The 26,156-nt window shown below is 40.9% G+C and overlaps 1 protein-coding gene across 4 annotated transcripts in view; it reads right to left on the reverse strand.

Annotated features, from left to right (window-relative positions):
• Positions 1-26,156, reverse strand: part of MBP (myelin basic protein) — a 366,551-nt gene that overhangs the window by 223,618 nt on the left and 116,777 nt on the right. For all 4 annotated transcript variants that reach the window (XR_003943107.1, XR_003943105.1, XR_003943106.1 and 1 more), the window contains exon 3: positions 2,653-2,728. Coding sequence is in view for 1 of the 4 variants with exons in the window: in XM_030211840.1 (XP_030067700.1) it covers positions 2,653-2,703 (51 nt within the window). In the remaining 3 variants the exon portion in view is untranslated. The remainder of the gene's footprint in view (positions 1-2,652; positions 2,729-26,156) is intronic.

The raw sequence follows: 26,156 nt of genomic DNA on the forward strand, positions 1-26,156 counted from the left end.
TTTCTTCACTTCACATCTGAGGCTCATGTAGAAAAGAAACTACAAAGCCCCTACAAAATCTTCTACACTGATATGAAACAGCCTAAGACAGTAGTAAACACAGGGCATTGAATAACATGTTAGTTGCCAGCAGAGGCGTATCTGAACTGCGGCGGTAGGGGGGGCCAGGGCCAGAGTGAGGGGGCACATTATAGCCGCCCCCCCCGCCGCCGCCGCCCCCCCCCGCCGCCGCCATTGCCGATCCCCCTCCCCCCAGCCGCTGCCATTGCCAACCCTCCCCCTCCGTTGCTCGCCTACCTTCGCTGGCGGGGGACCCCAACCCCCGCCAGCCGAGGTCCGCGTCCTCCTGCCGCTGCCGGCTGCCTTTAAAGAATTCCGTCAGAATGAAGCTGTTTCTGAGTCTGACGTCCTGCACGTACAACGTGCAGCGACGTCAGACTCAAAAGAAACTTTCGTCGGCGCCAGCTTCAGTGGAAAAATGAAAGGACCTCGGCTTGGCTGGCGGAGGTTGGGGGTCCCCCGCCAGCTGACGGAATTCTTTAAAGGCAGCTGGCAGCGGCAGGAGGACGCGGACCTCGGCTGGCGGGGGTTGGGGTCCCCCGCCAGCGAAGGTAGGCGAGCAACGGAGGGGGAGGGTTGGCAGCGGTAGGGGGGTCCAGGGCGAAATCTGCGGGGGCCCAGGCCCCTGAGGCCCCACGCAGGTACGCCCCTGGTTGCCAGAATGAAACATTTATTGACTTCACTCTAAGCCTCTGTATATAAAGCTTCGCTTACAAAAAAAAAAAAACACACGCACAAAGCAGAAAGAGAAGAGGAGAAAAATGTTAAAAGAATTCAGCAATGGCTATTTTAGATCCACAATAAGATCGTTGAAAAGGGGAAAAACACCTCAGAAGACACTGGAAAACACTGTCACATTATCAATGGAGCAGGGGTAGGATCTAAAATAGAAACTCTGGTAAGATTCTACTACCCAAGAAATAAGAAAAGCTACAACCAGAGCATCCAAAAACTGCTAGCCTGGTCCTCACAGAACACCACATTCCCCAAATCCTCACCCAGAATTCTCAAACAGCAAAAGGTAGCACATTAAGACTGTGCGCCCCACAATTTTTTCTTCTGATTAACATTTTTAATAAATTTGTATACACACAAAAAGTGTCTTAATGCACATAAAAACCTAAATTGTCCTCTATTAGATGTTTTGTTAATGTGTCAGCATATAAAATTATTATGTGTAAATCATTATAAAACGCATATATGCACAGAAAGTAAATCAACTGATAGCAGCGGGATAGATAGCTGGGCTAAGTTGAACAGTCATGTCTTACTACCTTGCCCCCAGAGCGGAGGGAAACATCTCTAGTATCTTTATAGCCAGGGCACTGACATCACTGCTTGCTTCAGAAAGCAGATCCATACCTCCCTATTCCAGTCATTCTATAAACAAGTCAAAGGTCAGTCATCATGAACCTGGCCACTGTAGTACTGAGACAGTCTGCAGAGTCTGACACAGGAACAGCAGCGACAAACTTGTGTCTTACAGACGCATGTACATGCTGCCCAAAGCAACCTCGATTAATCATCATGGAATTGCTTCATTCTGCATATCACACAATCCAATGCTTGAAAACCAAACAGACACATTAAGAAAACATAGAGGGCAATTTTCAAACAGTTGTAGCTTAAAGCTACATGAGTGACATAAACTGTATCTCATAGAGAATTAGCAGGTGTGTAAAGTACACAGGTTACAGACACCCCTGAAGCTAGAACCCAGTATCTGTGTGTGTAGGCAGGGTGGGGTAGGGTTAGGGGAATAAAATAGCTCAATGTCAGGGCACTGCCACCGACTGCTGCGGTGTTCTGATAGCCCAGGGGCTCAATGGACTTAGAATGTCTTTGGCTGGCGGACATACCCGTAAGCTACACCAATGGTGTGCTGCTGCTGCTGTGGTGGGCCTGAGCCAGAATAGGATGGGCTGAAGCCCTCCCAGCTCCCCTCCCACCCTGTGGCTATGTACCCCTGGTTCTGAGAGCACCTGAAAGCTCACACACACACACAGTTGAACCTTAGGAGGAGTAGCCTAGTGGTTAGTGCAGTGGACTTTGATCCTGGGGAACTGAGTTCAATTCCCACTGCAGCTCCTTGTGATTCTGGGCAAGTCACTTAACCCTCCATTGCCCCTGGTACAAAATAAGTACCTGAATATATGTAAACCGCTTTGAATGTAGTTGCAAACACCTCAGAAAGGCGGCATATCAAGTCCCATTTCTCTTTCCCTTTAACCTGGCCTTTCTGATTAGCCTCAATATGCATATGCGTAAAACCCAATCTCTGAAAATCAATTTCATGAAGATCTATTGTTGATTTCTTGAAAAACAAACCAGAGCTGAAAAATCATTGTTTATATCTCCTATTCTAGATCTCTAGAAATATATAGACTGCACAAGATGACCAACCTTGAACTTTGTGCTTTAAAAATATGCCTCCACCTCTACTCAAGGACAGAAAAGCAAAAGAGTTCACTTGTGTAAAATACAAACCCAAAATATATAAATACATAAATAATTGTGAGGCTTCAAGTTCTTTTGGCATCCAGACTTCCATGCTCTACCTTTTGCCTCTGAATGTTTTTAATCAGTTCTTACCTTGCTAGGATTCTCAGCTATGTTGTCCCTTTTTCCCATAAGGTTCCCCATTGTGAGGCACACTGTACTTTAAACACTAAAATGAAAAAAGAAAAAAAACATAAGCAAAGAAACTTAATGAGATCCTTTAAAATATACATATATATCTTGTCTATATCTATATCTCATTCTTAAATGTTGAGTCCCATATTGAGAATCAAAAGCTTTTTTACCTGAATTTCAAAACTTAATGCTGATATACTAGACAATCCATATCTTTTCACAATGGACACTGTAAACTTCAGTTAAATTAGAATAGCAGTCTTCAGCCGCATGGTTTCCTGGTCCTTCCTCCTATAAGACATCTCCTCTGTGTCTCATACCCCTTTTACTCCCATCATCTCCAAGCTAACATTCCCTCCCACATGTTTAAAATCTTCTTTTTAAAGCTTCTCTTCTCTTTATCTATAGAAGTTATTTATAAAGGGCCCTGTTTATAAAGGTGCACCGGCATTTTCAGCTTGTGCTAAAAATTAGCGTGACGAACTGTGTAGACACCCACAGGAATATTATGGGCGTCTGTAAGGTTAATGCACGCTAATGCTTAATGCACGCTAAAAACACTAGCATGCCTCTAGCACGGCTTAGTAAACAGGGTCCAGAATTAGTAAACAGGGTCCATAATCAATTATCTTCTCTATACCAAGTTCACATTCATATTAAAAGCAAACAACAAAACGTATTAAAATATAATCATACATAAAATCCTTATCAATTATATAAAACAATCAAGGAAGGCCACACAGTCTCCTTATAATCTTTTTTGTACAGCATCAGTTTGAACCGCAAATGCTTCATTAAATAGAACGGTTTTCAGGTGTTTTCTAACAGTACAATAATTTTCCTGCAACCTAAGCTCCTTTTTACCAAACAGTGGTAAAAAAAATGGCCTTAGCGCACCCTTACACAGGTCATTCCTGTGTGCTAATGCCATTTTTACCACTGGGGTAAAATGAGTGATTTTCTGAGTTTTTCAATAATGGGCACGTTCTAATGTTCACACCCTTAGACTTTTCATTTGTACACATATTGGAATTACAAAATTTTAAATGTTATGTATTTACTTGAAATTTTAAACTATAACAGATTAAAACATAAGAATCAAGAAAAGAAAGAATCTCTTTAACATGTGGAAGGGCATCCTGCTCATAACGTCCAAAAAAACCCCATCCATCTCAAAGCTGTTTTTGAACAGGGAAAACTTTGGAATTTCCTGTTTGAAATATGTGAGAAGGATGTTCTTGGGTTGAAAACATCCAAAATTAAGCATCCAGTGGTGTAGCTAGACACCCAATTTTTGGTGGGCTTGAATTCATAGTGGGTGGGCACAAGAACCCCACCCTCTGCCTGGCATCAATCCCTCCTGTCTCCCCCCATGCGACTGGGCATCTCTCAACATTCCCCTCCCACTCTCTGTACCTTTTAAATGCTTCAGTTCTTCACTGGCAGTGAGCATAGACTCATATCCACTGCTCGCGCTGGTCCTAAGCTTTCTGTCTGATGTGGTCCTGCTTATGCGGAAACAGTAAGTTGCATTAGAGGGAAGGCTCAGGCCAGTGCCAGTCTGAGCAGCTGGTATGAGTCCCTGCCCATTGTTGGAGAATAAATGGAGTTGGCTAGATGTCTGAAAATTCTCCAGCCCAATTCATGGCCAAAAAAAATAGCCTGACACCCAAAACAGCTAACTGAGGAATGGCGGGTTTCCTCAGAACTGCCTGAGGAGCGGGGGCAAAAAAAAGTCTCAAAAAAACAACCCGCGACCATGAAAACTGGCTGCGGTGAGTATAAAATAGTTGCCCAATTCCATATGAAAACCGAGGAGTTGGCAACTCTGGAACTGAAGGCTTTAAAAGGTATGGAGGGAAAAGGGGTAGAGTTGGGATGGAAAGAAGAGATGCCAGGAGTCTTCAGTTGGCAGAGCTTGGGGAGCCCTGCCAGCCATGTCAGAGATGCGCCACTGCTGGGTGGGTCTGTGCCCACCCGTGGCTACAACACTGGAAACATCCAAAATATGAATGACAAAAAAACAGGCACAAAACCATCTGTCTGGCATAATTTGTACAACAATGGCCACACAAACATCCCTGCAGAACAGAGCGGCAGCCTAGTGGTCAGTGCAGGGGACTTAAGTACAAAACCCACCAAAATTCATTTATATGCTATTGTGAGTCCTCCAGTAACAGATTAAAATCTACTGTGCCTAAGGAACACTACTACAGTAACAGAAGAAGTTATATAGATGTCATGCTGAGATTGCTGCCGAAATTGCTTGCTGTAATATGCAAAATCATGGTTGCATTCCAGTGTTCTACTCTCTCTGTGGAATTATGTTTGTATCTATTAGCCGGCCTATTTCATCTGAATAGACTCCTGATGCAGACTATCTAGCCGAAAACATGGTGAACATGTCAGGCCATCTGGATTGCACATCGCTTGATTTGTACTTTTCCTCCATCCTTCCTCTGTTGCTGTTGCTTGGCTGTGGAGGTTTGGACTGACCCTTTTTTTTGACACTACTACAGTAGCCATCATCCTTGCAGGTGTCTTATTAAATCAGGTACAGTGTTTCTATGTTCCAGGAGGGTTCACATATTTATACAGAAATAAGAGTTAAAGTGGGAGTTACACCTGGGTCTTGTTGTTCAAATCCACTGTACTGACCACTAGGCTACTCCTTACACTTGCTTGCAGCTCTATTAGGAACAGCCATAATACCTGAAGCTGTCATAAAACCTGGTATCCACTGTCACTTTCGCTTCTTAGGGGGGTGGGAGGGGGTTAGCAACCACTGAGAGATTAAGGAGGGGTCATGCCTTCATCCCTCCAGTGGTCAACTGCTCAATTAGGGAACCTTTTTGTATCCTGGACATACTTTTATTCCATTATCGCTGAAAGATGCCCTAATTTGGGGCCCTCCCTTGTTCTGGCCAAAACACACCTCCAACATGCCCCTTTGCTATTTGGATGAACTGCAGTGTAAAACATCCAAATTCTGCCTTTCAAAAATCATGAGTTGGATGTTTTTGGCAGCGGGACATTTTATTGGCCATTTTGAGACATATATATGCTTTGAAATGAGTGCCAAATAAGTCTAAAGAAAACATTTCATAAATCTAGTCCATAGAGATCTTCCATAGTCTACAAATAGAGGAGGGAGAGCAAAAATAAATCCAAGCACAAACTAACAAGAAAGAAAAACGATAACTCAATTGAACTTTAGAAACGCAGTTCAAAATCTATTTAACCCTAAATTACAGATAGAGAACATTATTTTCTCACGAAACCTAATTTGTAGAAGACTTTTCGGAAATGAAGGAACACAACTGCATTGGATCTAGAAAGATATATCTATGCTTCTGGTAATAGATGATAACAGTTACAGGGGAAGCAAAGTAAAAAAGAAGCACCCATAGAAATTGCATGGGGCTTAATCTGTAAAAAAATACTTTTCTCCTAACATGAGTGACCTTAGCCACATCCAGAAACATTATAACTTTTTAGCCACAGAAAACACTATCTTTAAATTGAAAATAAACTTTTAAAGAGAAAAGCTTTGTCCATTTCAGACTCCAACTCTACAATCAAAGTAGCTCTCGAGAGGAGATATTATCTGAAGATGACTTCAAAAAGGCAGAAATAGCCAGAATATCAGCTGACAAGATAGTATCAATTGTACCCTCTTCCTGAAGTTCAATTGTCTTTCCAGATGGAATATAATGTATTTTGCTAACAGCTATCTTCTCTGGAGATGCAATCTTTAATAGAGCCATCAAATACATCCATCATAATTCAATAGCAGATAAAAAAATCTTGCACGTGGAAAATTCAAAAGGCTAACGTTCTTGGGTCCAGTATTCAGACCACAGGAGGTAGCTGAGCTGTCTTCTGCGGTTCGTGCTGAGCCCGGATATTCAATGCCGAGCCATTTCTGGTGACCGACATTGAATATCCAGGTGTTTTATAGCTGGTTTAAATTTAACCGGCCAAATAGATATTCAGCATTGGCCGGTTAAGTTTAAACTGGCCAAAGATATTCCAGCTATTTTGGCAACCTAATTTGGCCACCAAACTTGGCCGGCGATGTGCTGAATATCAGCGGGGAGCCGGTTATATTGTGCAATATAACCAGCTATCCACTAAGCACTAACCAGCAATATTCAGCAGGAGATAGCCTGCTAGCTCCTGCTGAATATTGCTCAATAGTCGGTTAAGTGACATTTAACCAGCCAGGAACTGTTCCTGGTCAGTTAAATGGCTTTAAATCGGGTGGCTTAGCGCTAAATATCTTTTCCGTTGCTTTGAGGTTAAGATGTAAAGATAAACTATCTTTATAAAAGCAACTCCCGCATCTTGAGATTTAATAGAACTGGACTGAAGGTCCAAATGTTGTTCAATCTTCTCCAACCTTTTTTCTTGGTCTCCCATCTTGTCTAGTGATTGTTTTGAGAAGTCTGAAGTAGCTGCAATAGATTCTTTCAAAATATTTTCAGTCTTCAATACATCTTCCCAATGTCTGCAAGCTTCACAGGTTTCGCCCTTTCTAATGTAGGACACATACCAGTATCTTCTACGATGATCCTCAGGAGGGTGATTGGGATCGAAGTCAAAGAAGAACTTGCTCCAATACGCTCTGAGTTCAAACCACCAACACTCCTTTGGGCTACTGCCGACCCAGTTTGTTCCAGCAACTTCAGGAGAAACTCATCGCTACTCCTGTGCTTGGGATTCTGCTAGCTCAGCCTGAAATTCGCTTGCCAGCACATCCCTTCCTTCAGCAGAGCACACCTGTGGCTGCAGCAGAAGGGTTCTGCCACCGGAGCTCATGAAAACTTTGAGCTCCTCAGGGTGGGGGGCTCCTTTCTCCTTTCCTTTGTGGCGTTAGCAGCATCCACGCAGAGGTGAAGATGATTGTCAATCAGGCCAAATGACAGGACAGAAATTGCCTTCCTTTTCTCCATAACCAAATCCTCCACACAAGATAAGGCAAAGCAGGTGCAAACAGCAGTGGATCCTCAGAGCCAGTCTATCGTACATCCGCTCACGGCACCATCTTGGACTCTCTCCCAATAAACATTTTCAATTTCTAATTACACAGGCAATGGGATTCAGGTTGTTCTACTACAAATCAATATTTTGATCTTTGAGAAATTTAAACCCAATTGATTACTTAGCAAGCTATTGTCCCTGTTTACTAAGGCGTGCTAGCGTTTTTAGCGCGCACTAAAAATTAGCAGGCGCTAATGCTAGAGACACCCATATATTCCCATGGGTGTCTCTAGTGTTAGTGCGCTAATTTTTAGCACGCGCTAAAAACGTTAGGGTACTAGTAAACATTTGGATCCTATATACGTATTTATTTTCTAATAAATGCAGAACCAATATTAGTTTTCAATGGGAAAAAGAAAAGAATATCATCAGCATTTATTCTATAAGCTTCATCCAGTTCCACCAAAAGCACATAAACCCCAGGGTTCTATCTAGCTTATTTTCAAAAGGGAAGGACACCCATCTTCCGACACAAATCAGGAGATGGGCGTCCTTCTCTCAGGGTCGCCCAAATATGCATAATCGAAAGCCGATTGCAGGGACAGAGGCATAGAAATATCCAGTGTACCTGAATGTAACTCACCTTGAGCTACTACTGAAAAAGGTGTGAGCAAAATCTAAATAAATAGCGAAGGACGTCCTCAACTGCCGTCACGGAGGCATAGCGAAGGACATCCCTCACCCATATTGTAAAAAAAAAAAAAAAAAAAAGACAAAAGTTTTTAAAGTTGTTGTTTTCGGGGTGGGAGGTGGTTAGTGCTGCATGCCTTTTTCCATTCAGTTAATGCATTGGTTAGTCCACTGCAGTGCCCCCTAGGGTGCCCAGTTGGCATGTCAGGGGGACCAGTGCACTACGAATGCTGGCTCCTCCCACGACCAAAGGGCTTGCTTTTGGTCGTTTCTGAGATGGGCATCCTCGGTTTCCATTATCGCAGAAAACCAGGGATGACCATCTCTAAGGTCGACCTAAATGCTGAGATTTGGGCGTCCCCGACCATATTATCGAAACGAAAGATGGATGCCCATCTTGTTTCGATAATACGGGTTTCCCCGCCCCTTCACTGGGACATCCTTAGAGATGGGCGCCCTTAGAGATGGTCTTCCCCGTTCGATTATGCCCCTCTATATATCACATCTTCATTTCTGCAAGGAAACTGAAGCGTAATCTATAACAATGCACGTAACTTAATTGGTTAACTTGCAAATCAGCCTTAACTGGATGTTAACAAGCAATTATCAGCACTAACTTGCATTAAGAATTATGCGTAGAACTCGCTAAGCATATTCTGTAACATGGTGCACGTAAATTCTAAGTCGCATAGTTGAAAAGGGACAGGGCCATACATGGGGCCATTGGCGGGATGTGGGCATTTCTCAAATCTACCCGTTCTGCGCCTAATTTAGGAGTCAGGATTTACGCCAAATAAAACATGGCGTAAATGGCCACAATTACATTTGGTCACATGGAGAGATGCTTGGTGTATTCTATAAACCGCATGGAAATTTAAGCCTATTCTATAAAATTTAGGCATACTTTAGCGAATACGCCTAGGTGTATCTTTTTTCTGTGCAGAAATTTCAGGCACCATATATAGAATCTAGCCCAAAGTGGCTGCATATAAACATTATATGGAGTGGAGGAGTGGCCTAGTGGTTACAGCACCAGTCATGCAGAGGTGGCCGGTTGAAATCCCACAGCTGCTCCTTGTGATCTTGGGCAAGTCACTTAACCCTCCATTGCCTCAGGTACAAACTTAGATTGTGAGCCCTCCTGAGACAGAGAAATATCCAGAGTACCTGAATGTAACTCACCTTGAGCTACTACTGAAAAAGGTGTGAGCAAAATCTAAATACATAATTAATAAATAAATAAATTAGCTAAAAGAGTTGATTCTCATGGTACACCTACAGATACTGGTCAAAATGCAGAAATAGTTTTACCATAGTTGTAAGGTCAACAGCAACAACAGAGGGAAGAGCAGAATCCAAGCCTCCTTCTCCCCACCAACACAGATCCCCAGTGACTAGAGAGGCAGGGAAGGATCTAGTCATAAGAGCCAACTTTTCAAAATGATTGGGGGTACGAGACCCAATGACAACTATTCTTCCCTAGACAGAGTCAATGAGTTTGTTCAATATTGGGGATGCTCAAGCACCCATAGCACCCACAAAGCTGGCTCCTCTATTCATACCCTACCCTCTTCACTACACCCTTATAGCAAGAAAAAAAGGCAGTCAGGAGCAGCAAGGGTTTAGATCTTGTTGCATTTTTTGAGATATGGATGCAAAAAAAAGTGATGTATAAGTGGAAGTATGTGGTGTAAAGGTCTCAGTGATATGAATGCAGTAGGTCCTGCATAATATACTCTTTGCCCTGGGATTGGTAGCATGAAATGTTGCTGCTAACTGGGTTTCTGCCAGGTACTCAGACATTACTATAAATGCAGTCTGAAATCCATACAGTACTGTGAATTCATAGCCCCATGGAATACTATTGCATAGATGACTGGTTGATATGTTAAAAGGTCTGCATTCATGCAGCATGTGTGGAAAGTGCAATTGTAAAAATGTGAGGCGTGAATTAGTGAGAAAGAGAGGGTATATAAAGTTGTACAGTTGAATGCACGCATAGTTTAATGAGAGATGCTGTGCAAATTCAGTATAATATTATAGTCATTAGATGGGGGAGGGGAGAAAATATATTTCATTACAGTACACAAGATTCCTCATCAAAGTAGATTCGCTCCTTGGAAACATAAAAGGAAACTCAGCATCAATGATATTTAGGGTAAAACTAACTTAGTATTCAGTCTGGGCATGCGATTTATTTGTTTACCAAAAGATTTGACTGTAGACGTATTTTAATTGGTAACATCTAACACATAAGCCAGGTAAAACCCTCTGATTCAATTCTTATTCTAACTTCATTACACAAAGATAATACAATTAAAGTTTCATCACAGCCACAAAGGCAACATTAGTAATTGTCCCATTATAAGCACTGTGGTCAATTGCATTACACATAAGTAAACCAATAGGTCATGTTCTAAGAAGCTTTTCCCACATGGCTATGGCATAAATTCTTAACGAATCGGAGTCTATGCCTTGTGGAAGACCTGTAAATTTAACTTACGAATACAAGATGCCAGGAGAAACCTAATTTGAAATGCAAAAGTAAAGAATGATTAAGACTGATGAAGTGAGCATCTGAGCTCCTTGAGCTTGTGAGAAAAGGGCACCAATTAATTGGCAGAAAAATCTCCCTGTTTAGGTTTTGAAAACGAATAGAGCACAATGGCAATCAAAGACAAACAGCATTAAAAACAATACAAGAGTACTCTTTTTTAACGTGTTTGCTTATGGTGTGTCAGCTTCCTCAGGTTCTGAGACTTCAGCTCAAGTGCTTCAAGTGGTCAGAATGAAACCATCATGAGAAGATTGGCATGCATATCAGTTTTGATCAGAAACTCAATATGGAACCCTACTGTTGTAGAGAATCCACTAGTTTGCTGAAGCCCGAGTGTTTCATATGTGATTTTGACTTCTCTACATAATTGTCCTTCCTCCATCATGTAATTGCTATTATGTTGTAAACTGCATAGTCGCCATATGGACAATTTGCGGTATATCAAGCGCTGGAAAGAAACAACATTTTATTCTAGATCAGAGGTTCTCAACCCAGTCCTCGAGACACACCTAGCCAGTCAGATTTTCAAGATACTCACAATGAATATGCATGAGATAGATCTGCATACACCCCTGGATTCTTTAACCAGCAACTACAGCTGTGCACAAAAATTAGTGCACGTAGCCGATTTGTGCGCTCAACTTAATTGCTTAACAAGCTATTCAGTGGCAATAATTGGCTACAATTATTGGCCTTAATTAACCTTAATTAGGATTTATGTGCAGATTGTATTCAACGATCCGTGTGTAAATTCTAATGCATGTAAATTTGGGGTGTATGGCTTGGGGCATTTCGGGGGGGTTCCAAACTTTTATGCAGGTAAATACAGAATTTGTACAAACAGCGCCTAATTCAGATGCTGGCATTTACCCCCGATTTCTGCAGGCATAACTGCCAGCACTTAAACTCACGATTGTATACCTTAAGTGCTATTCTATAAAGGACGCGTACCCTTTATAGAATAGCGCTCAGCGTGTAAAATTTTCGGTGCACATTTTTAGCCGCCACTTATAGAATTTGCTCCAATCTGTGTGTGTATGCAAATCTATCTCATACATATTCATTGTAGGTATTCTAAACACCTGACTGGCTAGATGTATCCCGCGGACTGGGCTGAGAACCCCTGTCCTAGATGTATCTAAAAAAAACAGACAAAGAGTTCTCTTATAACTATTCCCTTTAATTATGCCTACTTTCTATTGTTCAGTGTTCTACAAACATCAAATTTTCAGGGCATCTGGGAAGACAGTGGAACTCTGACAGGGGTGAGCTGTTTATATTTTTCACACCCATGCCTATGTCCAGAGGTTTTCAACCTAGTCCTCAGGGCACACCTGTACATAAGTATCGCCATACTGGGAAAGACCAAAGGTCCATCAAGCCCAGCATCCTATTTCCAACAGTGGCCAATCCAGGTCACAAATACCTGGTAAGATCCCAAAAAAGTACAAAACATTTTATACTGCTTATCACAGAAATAGTGGATTTTCCCCAAGTCCATTTAATAATGGTCTATGGACTTTTCCTTTAGGAAGCCGTCCAAACCTTTTTTAAACACCGCTAAGCTAACCGCCTTTACCACAATCTCTGGCAACGAATTCCAGAGTTTAATTACACGTTGAGTGAAGAAACATTTTCTCCAATTTGTTTTAAATTTACTATATTGTAGCTTCAACGCATGCCCCCTAGTCCTAGTATTTTTGGAAAGAGTAAACAGACGCTTCACATCTACCTGTTCCACTCCACTGTTTATTTTATAGACCTCTATCATATCTCCCCTCAGTCGTATTTTCTCCAGTTTTCAAGATATCCAGGATATACTGAAAATCCCAACTGGCTGGGTATGCCCTGAGGACTGGGTTGAAACCCCTTGTGCAGATCACCATTGTGTGCAGCCTGTAGAATGGGCTCTTCAGTTCTGGGTGGATCTTCTTGTTTTGCACTTGTAATGTTAGAGCATTTTCTCTAGAATTCTGGCATCCCCATACCACATGAGATTCTGTCTCCATTTCCCCCCTTAGCATCTGCATTGCCTCTCATCTAACAGAAGCTATCTATCCAAACAGAACTCGGCGTATAATAACATTAGTAGTAACAGGAAGATAAATTGGAAAAACGTAAGAATCCGATTACTTTTACTATATCCTCAAATATAATTTCTAAAAGAATTTGTATACATTGCAAACTATTTCTGGATAAAGTAGCATGGGTGCTATGTCAGTGCATCTGAATGCATGATAATAATAGTCAACAAGAAACAGTAATCAGATTAATAATAAAAAATGTGATACCTTTTTATTGCATAAACAATACATTTTACCCAATTTTATACAGTTGTTTGTATGTAAAACCTGTTCTTCTCAAGGAAAAGTGCTTTTATGAAGTTGCACAATTGCATTCACTTGGAAAGTAGCACATGTAAAATATGAGGTTTCTTCTACTAAGTGGGTGCTAAAATCTACATGTTGCTTACACACGTAAATGATTAGAATAATGGCATATACATGCTTGTATATGCACATAAAATTCTGCCTAAGCACTACTCTGTCAATACATGCAATATCTTAACATATTACATATCTTACTGATATGTGTATACAGAGTGACTGGAAAAAAAGAGAACCCCTAGATGCTGTCATTTAACTGTGCCTTTATGCCACAGAGGTATTTTTAAATGTCTCTATCATATCTCCCCCCTCTTGTCTTTCTTCTAAAGTATACATACCGAGATCTTAAGTCTGTCCCCATATGCTGTATGATGAAGACCATGGACCATTTTAGTAGCCACCCTCTGGACTAACTCCACAGCATCTTTTTTTGAAGGTGTGGTCTCCAGAAGTGTGCACAATATTCTAAATGAGGTCTCACCAGAGTCTTATAAAGAGGCATCATCACCACCTTTTTCCTACTGGCCATTCTTCTCCGTATGCACCCAAGCCCCCTTCAGGCTTTTCCTGTTGCTTTTTCTACCAGTTTGGCCATCTTAAGATCATCACATACCATCACACCCAAGTCCCGCTTCTCTTCTGTGCACAGAAGAACTTCAACCTCTACACTGCAACACTTCCTCAGGTTTTGGCATCCTAAAAAATGAACTTGCATTTTCTTAGCTGCCAAATTGTGGACCATTCTTCAAGCTTTGCTAATATAGGCGTTCCTGGGGACAAAAATTAGCAACCTTGGAGAAGGTATAATTTATTTGTTTTAATAATTCAATTTTTATTAAAGTTTCAGAGCAGATAAAGTAATAACAACAGAGCATAGAGAAACAGCTGTAACATATCAACAGCAAACTAAGCAACAGAAAGCCCCTCATAGCCCCTGTGAAAAAATGAATTAGAAACCAACACATCTTCCTAAAGAGGAATGGACTTAGTGAATGTACATATAGAACAACAATACAGGCCAACGTAGAGCAATATGCAAAGAAAGAAAGGAGCACCTCTCAAAGGTAGGGGCGTACTAGGTCAAGGGGAAGCCCCAGGTGGTAGACTCTGTGGCAAGAAACGTGAGTAGAGGTGTCCAGCATTTTACCCATTGTTTCAAACAATCTTATAATATCGACCAGAACCTCTCTCCCTCAATAATATAATGCAATTTTGTAATTCAAGAATTGTGGGCGTCTGCTGTCACTTCCAAGACATTGCTAATAGCAGCTGAGCTGCCAGAAGTAAAAGGAGAATTTTTTTTTCCTATGGATTACTTCAACCTCAGTATCTATACGTATATGCAGCATAAATTTGTGTACTATTGTGGCTGGCTCTGGGTTCCTTTGGCACCGATGCTGTCTTAGCGCCTCTTTGCACATTCCACAGGCACCCTTAAATATATTACCACGCAACGAGGGGCACAAACTACACAATGCCTGCTACAACTTTTTTTTTTCTTTTGCATGAACAATATTAAGGGCCATTTTACTAACGCTTAGCATGTGCTAATTATTATCATGAACTAAATGCTGCACAGCCTTTTTTATACCTATGAACCATGTGATACTTGGCACATGCTATTCGGTGTGCACTAAGCTTTGATAAAAGGGCCCCTTAGTGGTGTGATGTGGTACCATTTCACAGCTGCAATTAAATGGAACCATTTGTGTTCATATAGAGGTTTTTGACTTGCTATGGCAACGCAAGTGGAAAATCACTGCTGTACATGTTTTACTTCAATTTAGAAAATCCAGAGAACTGGTGAATCTATTATGCAATTAAACTGTAATGAGGCCATCATTGAGTGCTTATAAAAAAAATAAAGCCCTAGGTATCTTTTCAACTTGCAATCTATAAAATTCCCAGATATACTATAAACATGTTTCTTTCTTTTTTTTTTCCTTCAAGACAAGTGTTCAGCTACAGTCCTAAACTCTTCTAGCACCCACCTGGGGTTTATCTGAACCACAAGATGAAGCACTAGGAACTTAAAACTGAGATATTGCAGAAAAAATATGTATTATGAGATAAACAGGCATGTTTCATCTACTTAAAAAACGCAAGTGTGCATGTACTATCATGTTAGAACATAACATCATAACAGTAGCCATACTGGGTCAGACCAATGGTCCACCTAGCCCAGTATCCTGTTTTCCAAACAGTAGCCAAGCCAGGTCAGAAGTACCTGACAGAAATCCAAATAGTGGCAACATTCCATGCTACCAACCCCAGGACAAGCAGTGGCTTCACCTATGTCATTCTAAATAACAGACTATGGACTTTTCCTCTACGAACTTATCCAAACCTTTTTTAAACCCAGATACGCTAACTGCTGTTACCACCTCCTCCGGCAAACAGTTCCAGAGCTTAACTATTCCTTAAGTGAATAAATATTTCCTCCTGTTTGTTTTAAAAGTATTTCCATGTAACTTCCTTGAGTGTCCCCTAGTCTTTGTACTTTTGGAACGAGAAAAAAAAAAATTGGATTTTGTAGACTTCAATCATACCTCCCTTCAGCCGTCTCTTTTCCAAGCTGAAGAGCCCTAACCTATTTAGCCTTTCCTCATACGAGAGGAGTTCCATCCCCTTTATCATTCTGGTTGCTCTTCTTTGAACCTTTTCTAATTCTGCTACATCTTTACATACCTTATTAAAAAACTATGTCATCAGTATTCCACAAAGAATAAGCTTTTCAAATCTAATAATTCCTCTATCGCATGTGAAGGGGAATTTTCGATATGACGTCTAAATCCAACTTTAGACGTTTTGCTGAAAACATCCAAAAATCAAGTGCTGAATATGGACATTTTCGAACCAGAAAAACATCTTTTTCTTTTAAAAAAGGCTGTTTTCTAGAAGATTTTTTTAGATATTTTGTGATCATTGCTTTTTTCTTTTGTGACCATTAAAAAAAAAAAGTCCAAAGGAAAAATGCACAAAATCATGCCATTGGGATGTATGGGGAGGGGGGGGGGGGCAGCATTCTTAGTACACTGGCCACATAGACATCCCAGCAGAGCAGTAGGGCATCCTTGGAGACACGGCAGTGAACTTCACATAAAGGGCCCAGGTACATCCACTGTTACCCCCTTATATTGTATGGTGAGCCCTCCAAAACCCACCAAAAACCTACTGTACCCAACTATACACCACTACAATAGCCCTTATGCCTGCAGGTGTCACCTATATGTGGGTACAGTAGGTTTCTGTTGGGTTTTGGAGGGCTCACATTTTCCATCACAAATGTACCATTTAAGAGTGAATATGTGTCTGGATCCCCTTCTCTGCAGTGCACTGGGGGGTATTGGGAGGGTCACCCCTGGTTCTCTAATGGTCATATGGTCATTTAGGGCACCCTTTTGTACCATATTCGTTATAAAAATAGGTCTAGTTCAAAATGTCTAAGTTTTAGTCCTGGACAGTTTCGTTTTGTTCCTCAATGGCTGTAAAACGTCCAATTCTTTGGACCACCCAAATCCCACCCTTAATACACCCTGGCATGCCCCTTGTGTTTTGAACGCACTTCTGATGGACTTCATAGAAAAACATCTAAAATTTGTTTTGAAAATATTGATTTGGACGTATTGGTGAGAAAAACATCCACATGCTGCTTTATCAGAAAAAAAGCAAACACTGGGCCTTCAGGATCGAGATAAAAGTTGTCCTTTTTATTCTGAAAATGACCCGACACGGGCCGTGTTTTGTTGTACAAACACCTGCCTCAGGGGCTTTATGCCACTTTCTAGACGTTTTTCTCTTTCAAAAATGAGCTCCATAGTCATTCATAGAATATCTTTTTATGTTAATATAAGACTCTCTGGTGCCACCTCATGGAAAAATCATGAACGCTTGAACTCTCCGGAGGTGCGAACAGCAAGGTATAAGATATCACATGTATTTTACAGAGACTAGCTAAGAATTCCATACACTCAATAGAAGACTCCTGAGGAAGGCCTCTTTTGAACGAAACACGACTTGTGTCGCAACTCGAATGTTACAATAAAGCTACAATATATTGGACATCGTCTGCTGTTCAATCATTTGTCACCCTTGCTGTGTTTGAATTGTTTGTGTGACTGCAAGGGTTGCTCTTCTTCTGGTTCTTTGTCGTGTCCTACTTGTGAGGAACTGAATAGTTGCAGCCAATCCGCTTAGTGTGACTTTTAAGCAGGCAGGAGCTGCTTAAATCACTTTGAGTATCATGCCTTTAGAATTCTGCTACTTTCAATGTCTAATGTATGGAAGACTGGATACTTTTTTGAACCACAACAGAATGTCAAAGAGCACGAGAGACAGAGGAATGATGAACAAAGTCTGGGCAAAGTTTCCCTCATCCCTACCAAAAAACCACACATACACAAACAGAGACTCATTTTAAAATTTTACTGATCCAAGCAGTGTATTGTGGCTTCTCTGACTCTCTTCATTCTTGTTCTAAAGCCACCATGGGATGAGTTACTACTTGGGCACTTTTGGAACAGCATCCAACTAGTAGCTTACTCTGGTATTTTGAGGGGCATCAGAGAAGGCTGAAGAAATGTCACCACTTAGCCTGAAAGGTTTATTTTAGGCTTTGCTCAACCTTTCCTTAAGGCAATTTGAATTCCCTTCTCCCCTGTCACCGCAAGACAATACAGAAAACACATGAAATACAAACATAATCCCCCTAAATTATGAAGTAGTCATGTCTAAGCTCTTTCAGTGACACCTACTGGCACTGCAGCAGGCTTTGAAGTAAATACTTCTGTTCTAAATAGATATTCAAACTCTCTCAAAAATTACCAGAAATGCTTTTTGTTCCTGCTGCAGAACAGCATAATTCCCTGTCTCTCACACACATACTACAATCTCTCTATGATTAGTGCACTTAAAGCAGGTCAAAGTACATTTTACAGAAGTTATTTTGCTTCCGGTAGCTCTAGTAGGAATGCAGTTTGCAGATGTATAAGGTTCTGCCCCAACAGGAAGCTAAACGTGGCTTCCATGATGAAAGCCAGATACCTTTCCATTTACTGAAAAGATCTAGAGATAGTCCACACATCAAAGTGATAGAAAGTGCAGTAAGTGGTGCGTTGTGATGATTTGCTACTGTACCTCGTTTAGATCAGCGCTATTTTCTTCAAAGCAGCAACAGAACACAACTGCAATATTATGTTGCTTAAAAAGCTGACAGTTCCCCCTGCAGTAAAGGAATTTTAAAATGTACTATTAAAAAAAAAAAACCCTCAAGGCTCATTAGAGCATAAACACATACAGGAAGCCACAGCTGGGTACACAGACATACTGGTGGCGTTTGCAACAGACTAGGTAAAAGCCTAGTTTCACAGGGCATAAAAGCAGTAACAAGCGGCTCAGTTTGTGCTCTGTACACAGTACCTCGAGGCCAACCCATGCTATAATAAAGGAACTGCCTGGCTGCTGCAAACTAAATAGGCCAAAAAATAAAAATAAAAAAAATAAAATCTTGAGTGATGAAGGTTTCACCAAACCCAACTGAACAGATTTACTTGAGTGCTTGCTTGTTTATGGAAACAAGATGCAAACTCTATGCTTAACTTCATATTTTCAAGTTCAGTTTTCAAATCAATTTTTGCATAATCCCCCACAAACACTGAATCGTCTTGATATTGATATTCACTGGCTCCCTATCCGTTTCCGCATACAGTTCAAACTCCTGTTACTGACTTACAAGTGCATTCCCTCTGCAGCTCCTCAGTACCTGTCCACTTTTATCTCTACCTACACTCGTCCACGGGAACTCCGTACACTGGGTAAATCTCTCTTACCTGTACCCTTCTCCTCCACTGCTAACTCCAGACTCTGTTCCTTTTACCTTGCTGCACCATATGCCTGGAATAGACTTCCTGTGCCTATATGTCAAGCTCCATCTCTGGCCATCTTCAAATCTAGGCTAAAAGCCCACCTTTTTGATATTGCTTTTAACTCCTAACCCTTACTCGTTCAGCACCCATTTTTATCATTCCCACCTTAGTAATTCTCGTATCCCTTATTTGTCCAGTTTGTCTGTAAGCTCTTTTAAGCAGGGACTGTCTCTTCATGTCCAGTGTACAGTGCTGCATACATCTAGTAGCGCTACAGAAATGTTAAGTAGAAGTAGTATTATTGTGCTTTTCAATAGGCTTCCAGCCTACCAGTGGCTGAACGTTAACTTGTTCATTGCTCTGGTCTGTTGTTGGGACAATATGCTTTTGTTTCAGCTCTCACAATCTTGGGAACAAATAACATATTTAAGATCAAAGGGTGCTGTACTAGCCCAGGAACACACTGGTTCTATAGCACCATTAGGACTGCTAGGACAAATGGGCTGCCAATGTGGTACTGTACTTAGAGCAGACAGCAGTAAATATATATTAGCATATGATCCTGAATATGCCATGCAATCTCTCTACTATAACCTAGAGTTATGTTCCTCAGGACACAGACACGGTGATTATGCAAATTTTTATGCACACTGACAGCAGCATTTAATTACCTATAATCAAGCGAGAAAGGTGCCTGTACTCAAATGTAGGGTGATCACTGAGGGACCCCCCATCCCACAATAGCCAGGTCCCATGCAACCAGTCACAGAATCTGTGACAAGGTAGAATTTGTATATAGAGCCTGAGCTCTTTCATTAAAACAGGAGGACAATGGGTCAATTTTAGCAGACAATGGAAAAGGTGTCGGTACTCAGTGCCTCCAAGTGCCTCCTCAATAAAAGGCCTGCCTATATTAGTAATATTAGTATATTAGCACGCTTTTAGGGGTGATTTTATCAGCCTGCATATTTCTAGGTCTTTTAAGAACGCAAAGCCCAACTTGAAAAGAAAATTATCTTAATAAAAATACATGCTAAAAGTGGAGTTATTTGAATGCGGCAACTATTTTGTATGAGCAGACAAGGAGAACACAATGATATGCGTACTTTTCAGCAGTGTATATTCTGTTCATTAGTGTATGCTAAATTGATTTAACATACACTAATTGACTTAGCATGCCTTTCTTCAGTTAGTGCACCTTACATCAATTTAGCGTGCACTAAAAAAATTCCTTATTAAAACAAATGTGTGAGATTAGGAAAAAATTCATGAAGGGTGAAATTTTCTTGGCTGTGCACATCTCTAATGCTTTTGAAAATGTCAGGCACGTTTGTTATTTTCCTCTAAGAACTAAGCATGCTTTCTAGGAAATTCTCCTCTCAATCTAGAACAGTGCTTGTCATAGTAACCTAAATAACATGAGGCATTTTCGATATAACATCTAAGTCCAAACTGAGATGTTTTGCCAAAAATGTCTCAAAGAAACATATAGCTCACAGCCATAACCAAACCAGAAAAACATGTAAATTTCTCATTCGATTATATCTTCGAGCTAGACGTTTTCTTGCTCAACACGACCATCTGTAAATACCATTTGTGAAAAAAACAAAGCCCCAGGGAAAAATGTAGAAAGCCACAGGAACATTTGGGCCCTGTTTCCTAAGTTGCGCTGTAGGCGCGCTAACTTTGCAGCGTGCACTAACGATAGAGACACTCATTATATTCCTATGGTTGTCTCTATCGTTAGCGTGCGCTAAAAAGTTAGTGCGCCTACAGCGCGGCTTAGTAAACAGGGCCCTTTGTCTGGTAGCAATCCTAGTAAACTGACCACAAAAACATCCCAGCAGTGCACAGGGGCAGCCTACTGGTCAGTGCAGTGGACATAGGGGTCCTTTTTACGAAGGCGTGGTAAAAAGTGGCCTGCGGAATTGAAAGCGCATTGTTTAGGCGCATGCCGGATGAGTTTTTACCATCTCTGCAAAAAAGGGCTTTTTTTTTTTAATGGGATGGGAAAAGGGAATGCAGTAAAACTGAAACCAGTGCGTGCCTAAAACCGGCCTGAGCCCTTAATGCCACCCATTGATCTAACAGTAAGGGTTCATGTGCTACACTACTACTACTATTACTACTATTTAACATTTCTATAGTGCTACAAGGCATACGCAGCGCTGTACACCATACACAAAAAAGACAATCCCTGCTCAAACAGCTTACAATCTAGATAAGACAGGTAAACAGACAGAACAATTAAGGGTATGGGAATAAAGAGGTGAGGATAAAGGACAGTGACAGGGCACAGTGACCGGTTGGTGCGCGCCAACTGCCAATCACCGCTGGAAATGGCATGCGTGGGAGGAAATAAATAAATCATCCAGGCATTATGGAAACGCACCAAATCTGACATTTCTGCCAGGGGAGCACAGTAACCTGGCAGTGGTCTTATTTGGGTGCATGCTGCATACACATAGAGCCTAATGCGCCTTTGTAAAAGGGCCCCTCATATATTTACGAACAGGAGGTATTTCTATGTCCCTGGAGGGCTCACATATTTGTACTGGAATGAAAGAGTTAAAGTGGAAATTGAGCCTGGGTCCTGTTGGTCACTGTCCACTGCACTGACCACTAGGCTACTCCAGCCACTTGCTTGCCTACTTTCTTAGGAATGGCCATAATATCTGGAGCTCTCATACAGCTTGGTATCTACTGTCACTGTCATATCTTTGGGGGGTGGGAGGGGGTCAGTAACCACTGGGAATTAAGAGGGGATCATGCTTTAAGCCCTACAGTGGTCCACTGGTCAGTTAAGGAACCTTTTTCTAACTTAGTCGTGACTGAAACAGGTCTAGATAAAAACATACTTTTTTCTGTTCCATTATAGTTGAAAACATCCCGATTTTAAGCCTGCTCAAGCCCCACCCAATACACACCCCCTTGTATTTGGATGAGCTCAGTGAAAAATGTCTCAATTCTGCCTTTTCAAAAACTGCAATTTAGACTTTCCGGCGATAAAACTGTCCATCTGCCGCTTTGTGCTACTTTTGTGATGTTTTTCTCTTTTGAAAATACGCGCCATAGTAAATATCATTAGATAAAAACCTGTATGGTCTATCTACAGCAGTCTGCCCCACAATTTGGTCAGAGTTGTATCTGGCAATTTGCGCTTGTTAGTCTTCTTCATGATTAAACACTGTCATCATAAACAGGCATTCAGTAACTACTACTTATCATTTCTATAGTGCTACTAGACGTACGCAGCACTGTACAGAGCTTACAATCTAATTAGGACAGACAAACAGGACAAACAAGAGATAAGGGAATGTTACAGTAAGGGTTAGGAGTTAAAAGCAGCATCAAAAAGGTGGGCTTTTAGCTTAGATTTGAAGACGGCCAGAGATGGAGCTTGATGTCCTGGCTCAGGAAGTCTATTCCAGGCATATGGTGCAGCAAGATAAAAAGAATGGAGTCTGGAGTTAGCAGTGGAGGAGAAGGGTGCAGATAAGAGAGATTTACCCAGTGAACGGAGTTCCCGGGGCGGAATGTAGGGAGAGATGAGAGTGGAGAGGTACTGAGGACCTGCAGAGTGAATGCACTTATTGGTAAAAGGTCCCCTTAGAGCAGCTTAGTAAAACAGCCCCAAATGTGCAGTATATTATGTTTATCTTGTGTCTAGGGAACATATTTTCAAAATAAAACACCGAGGGCTCTGTTTGCTAAGATGCACTAGCATTTTTAGTGCACCTACAAAGCTGGTGCTAAACGCTCCTATGGGTGTCTTTAGCGTTTAGTGCATGCTAACCTTTAGCGCACGCTAAAAATGCTAGCACGCCTACAACGCAGCTTAGTAAACAGGGCCCTGAGAAAATTGCACAGAAATGGAATTAAAGATTTGAGCATTAACTGCTAATATCTGTATCAATTAACAACTAAAATGTAGGGGAAAATACTATAAATTTCTTTCGCATGATAAACATCACAGAACTATATAACTAATAGGAGGCACAAGTCAAAAGATCCCTTTAAATAAATAAATATGGCCAAGGTTATTTAAGAAATCACACCGAGACAAACAGCAAATAACATTACTCATTACTGGAATGAGTTTGTCATTCCACTACCAGTGTTTTCAAAAGGAGCATAATCCTTTAAAGAAATCTTTTGTTATTGCAAAAGTACCAAAAATGGTCATGGCACCCAAAAGAGTAACTCTGTACCATTATTTGTGTCAGTAAATAAATATATATAACAGTAACAACATTTTTTTACTCATGTTTGATCTATTTTTACTGTACACTGCCGTCAGGTATACATATAAAGTAGCACAAATGAGCTTATCTTGTTGGGCAGACTGGATGGACCGTACAGGTCTTTTTCTGCCGTCACCTACTATGTATGTTACTATGTTGAGTGAATTCCTTCAAAAAGGCAGTAAATAAATCCTAATAATAAATAAATAAATAAATAAAATAAAAATAGTAACAACATGACAATTTACAGTCCTAGCCATACAATAAACATCAGCTTACATAGTAGCTTCAGCCTATGGATGTACAGCTAGTTTATGTTCAAAATGACAAAATAATTGAGAGGTGTCAAACAATTAGATCATATCTACAAACCTAAAAAAATAATACCTAGGCACTTTTTCGCAATACAAAACTACGTTCTGGTCAACCACCCAAAGAGACCATGCTTCTGAAAGTTAAATGCTAGCGCTGTAGACTCTTGAGGCCCTGTTTACTAAACTGCACTAGCATTTTCAGTGTGCACTAAACCCCTATATTTTTATGAGTGTCTCTAGCATTAGCACATGCTAATTTTTAGAAAGCTTAGTAAACAGGGTCCTTAGTGTCCTCTCTCAACATACTTAATCAAATTTAATCATGTTACGATCACTTCTGCCAAGTGGCCCCAACACCACTTGGGATTTACTTCCCAAATCTTGCATTCCACTAAGGACTACATTTAAAAAACAGTTCCCACTTCCTGAAAGGCTTCGCTTAACATAAGGCTGTATCTACTTCAGGAAGCAGGTAATCGCTTGGCTCTTCACCTAGGCCTTTAACGGAAGAAGTAACTCACTTGCTAGTCTGTTGCAGGACTTGCTTATCCGCCCTTACCCAAGCAGAGATTATATTCAGGCACCTTTCTGACTTCAGATGCAACTTTCTTTAAATTAGTCCCCTTATAACTCCTGTTACCGTATCTTATCTATGTATGGGGCTCTTTTACTAAGCAGCGCTAAAACCTGGCCTGCGCTACTGATAACGCAGGTCTTTCCCACACGACAAGGCCAATTTTAGCTCTGCTGGTAAATGGTTGCATTTTTGCAATAATAGCCACGCGCTAATTTTCCCATTAGCGTATGGCCATTACTTCATGAACACTCACCGATACCTATTTTGTATGCGGTAAGGGCTCACGTGCTAATCCTGCACTAATCAGTTAGTGAGCACCAATGCCCACAGTCTAACCAATTAGCATAGCCACGCCCCCCCATACACACCCCAGTGTTAAAAAATAAATTTTATTTTTTAGCGTGTGGGTAGTACATGCATATGCAAAAACTACCCCATTGGAACTGCATTTTACCCTGGAGTAAGCATGTGTTAGTGCTTACTGCAGCTTATTAAAAGGACTCCTACACGTTCCATCTTTGCTTATATTCTATGCTGTCTATTAAACCCCTGTTTACTAAACCGCACGGCAATGCCGATACAGGCCATTGTTGTCTCGGCATTAGCGCACGGCTTAGTAACAATTGGGAAATGTTTTATTGTGTTGACACTGTATTGCCATATCTTGTATTGTTGTCTGAAAATGTTTACTGCTGCAATTTTCTATTGGCTATGTTTGACGGACTCTTTTTGTACTCCACCTTGAGTGAATATCTTCAAAAGGCAGCAAATAAATCCGTCTCCTGTGGATATCCTCATAAAGTGCTTAAGCACGCTAGAAGACAGGATCTACATAATGATAGAGAAGCCCTTTATCATTGTGTAAATAAATCTCAACCTGAGGAAGTCATTTCCAGTGATATGAAATGTAATCAAATGTCTGACAAGGTGATGAAAATCATTAAGGAACACCGAGCTAAGTGTAAGATCTATCTTTGTTTTGAGACTACTGCGGTATGATGGCATTCAGCAGAAAGAGAAGTCTAGCAGATTTGCTATGCAAAACAGATGTTTGGTCAGAGAGAACTGTAATCCTGCTTGAGGATGCAAGGGGAGGGAGGGAGAGAGAGAGAAGATGGTCACCAAGACTTATAAGAAAGTAATTTTTTCCTTAAAAAATGGCACATCTAATTGCATCAGGTTGTTCTATATGATTAGGAAGGTTCCTTTATAATTGCTAGATCTTGAACATTTTTAAACAACTGTCATTGGTCTGGGGAGTCCCTAACAATCAAATTGGAAGAATATAATTTTCTAGCAGTATTTAATTCACGTTTGTATAGATTGGTCTTTTGTTTCCATCGCTTCCTAGCTATAGTATCGCCTGAATTTTGCCATTTCTCTCTAAGCAATGACAAACCTGCTTCAGTGATTACCATGGGGAGGATTTAGTTCTAGAAATGTTCTGGGTGGTCCAAGGAGCCAACAAATCTAGAGTATCAGGGAAGGGACTGAGGAATTCCAGCTTTCTATTAAATTGCTGGGATTTGATTTATTTTCCTCAAGTTTAGAAGAGACCTAGTTCTAAAAAATACCAGGTTCTGATCTATTAAAATGCTTTTTGGTTGCAGGTGTTGTCTATATTTCTGCATAACAAGATTCAGAACAAATTTAGACATAAAAGGGAAAATTCTATAAATGGTGCTCAAAATTGGCGCTGAACAGTATTCTATAACGGGTGTTCTGGGATCAGTGCTCTTTCTAAAATGTGCTCACTCAACTTTGGGCATGAAGAGTGACACCAACTGAAACCAGGTTTAAATCCCAGCGCACAAGTTGGACACAAATCCCCCGAGTTCTAACACTG

The sequence above is a fragment of the Microcaecilia unicolor genome, chromosome 1, assembly GCF_901765095.1.
Source record: "Microcaecilia unicolor chromosome 1, aMicUni1.1, whole genome shotgun sequence".
Taxonomy (NCBI): Eukaryota; Metazoa; Chordata; class Amphibia; order Gymnophiona; family Siphonopidae; genus Microcaecilia; species Microcaecilia unicolor.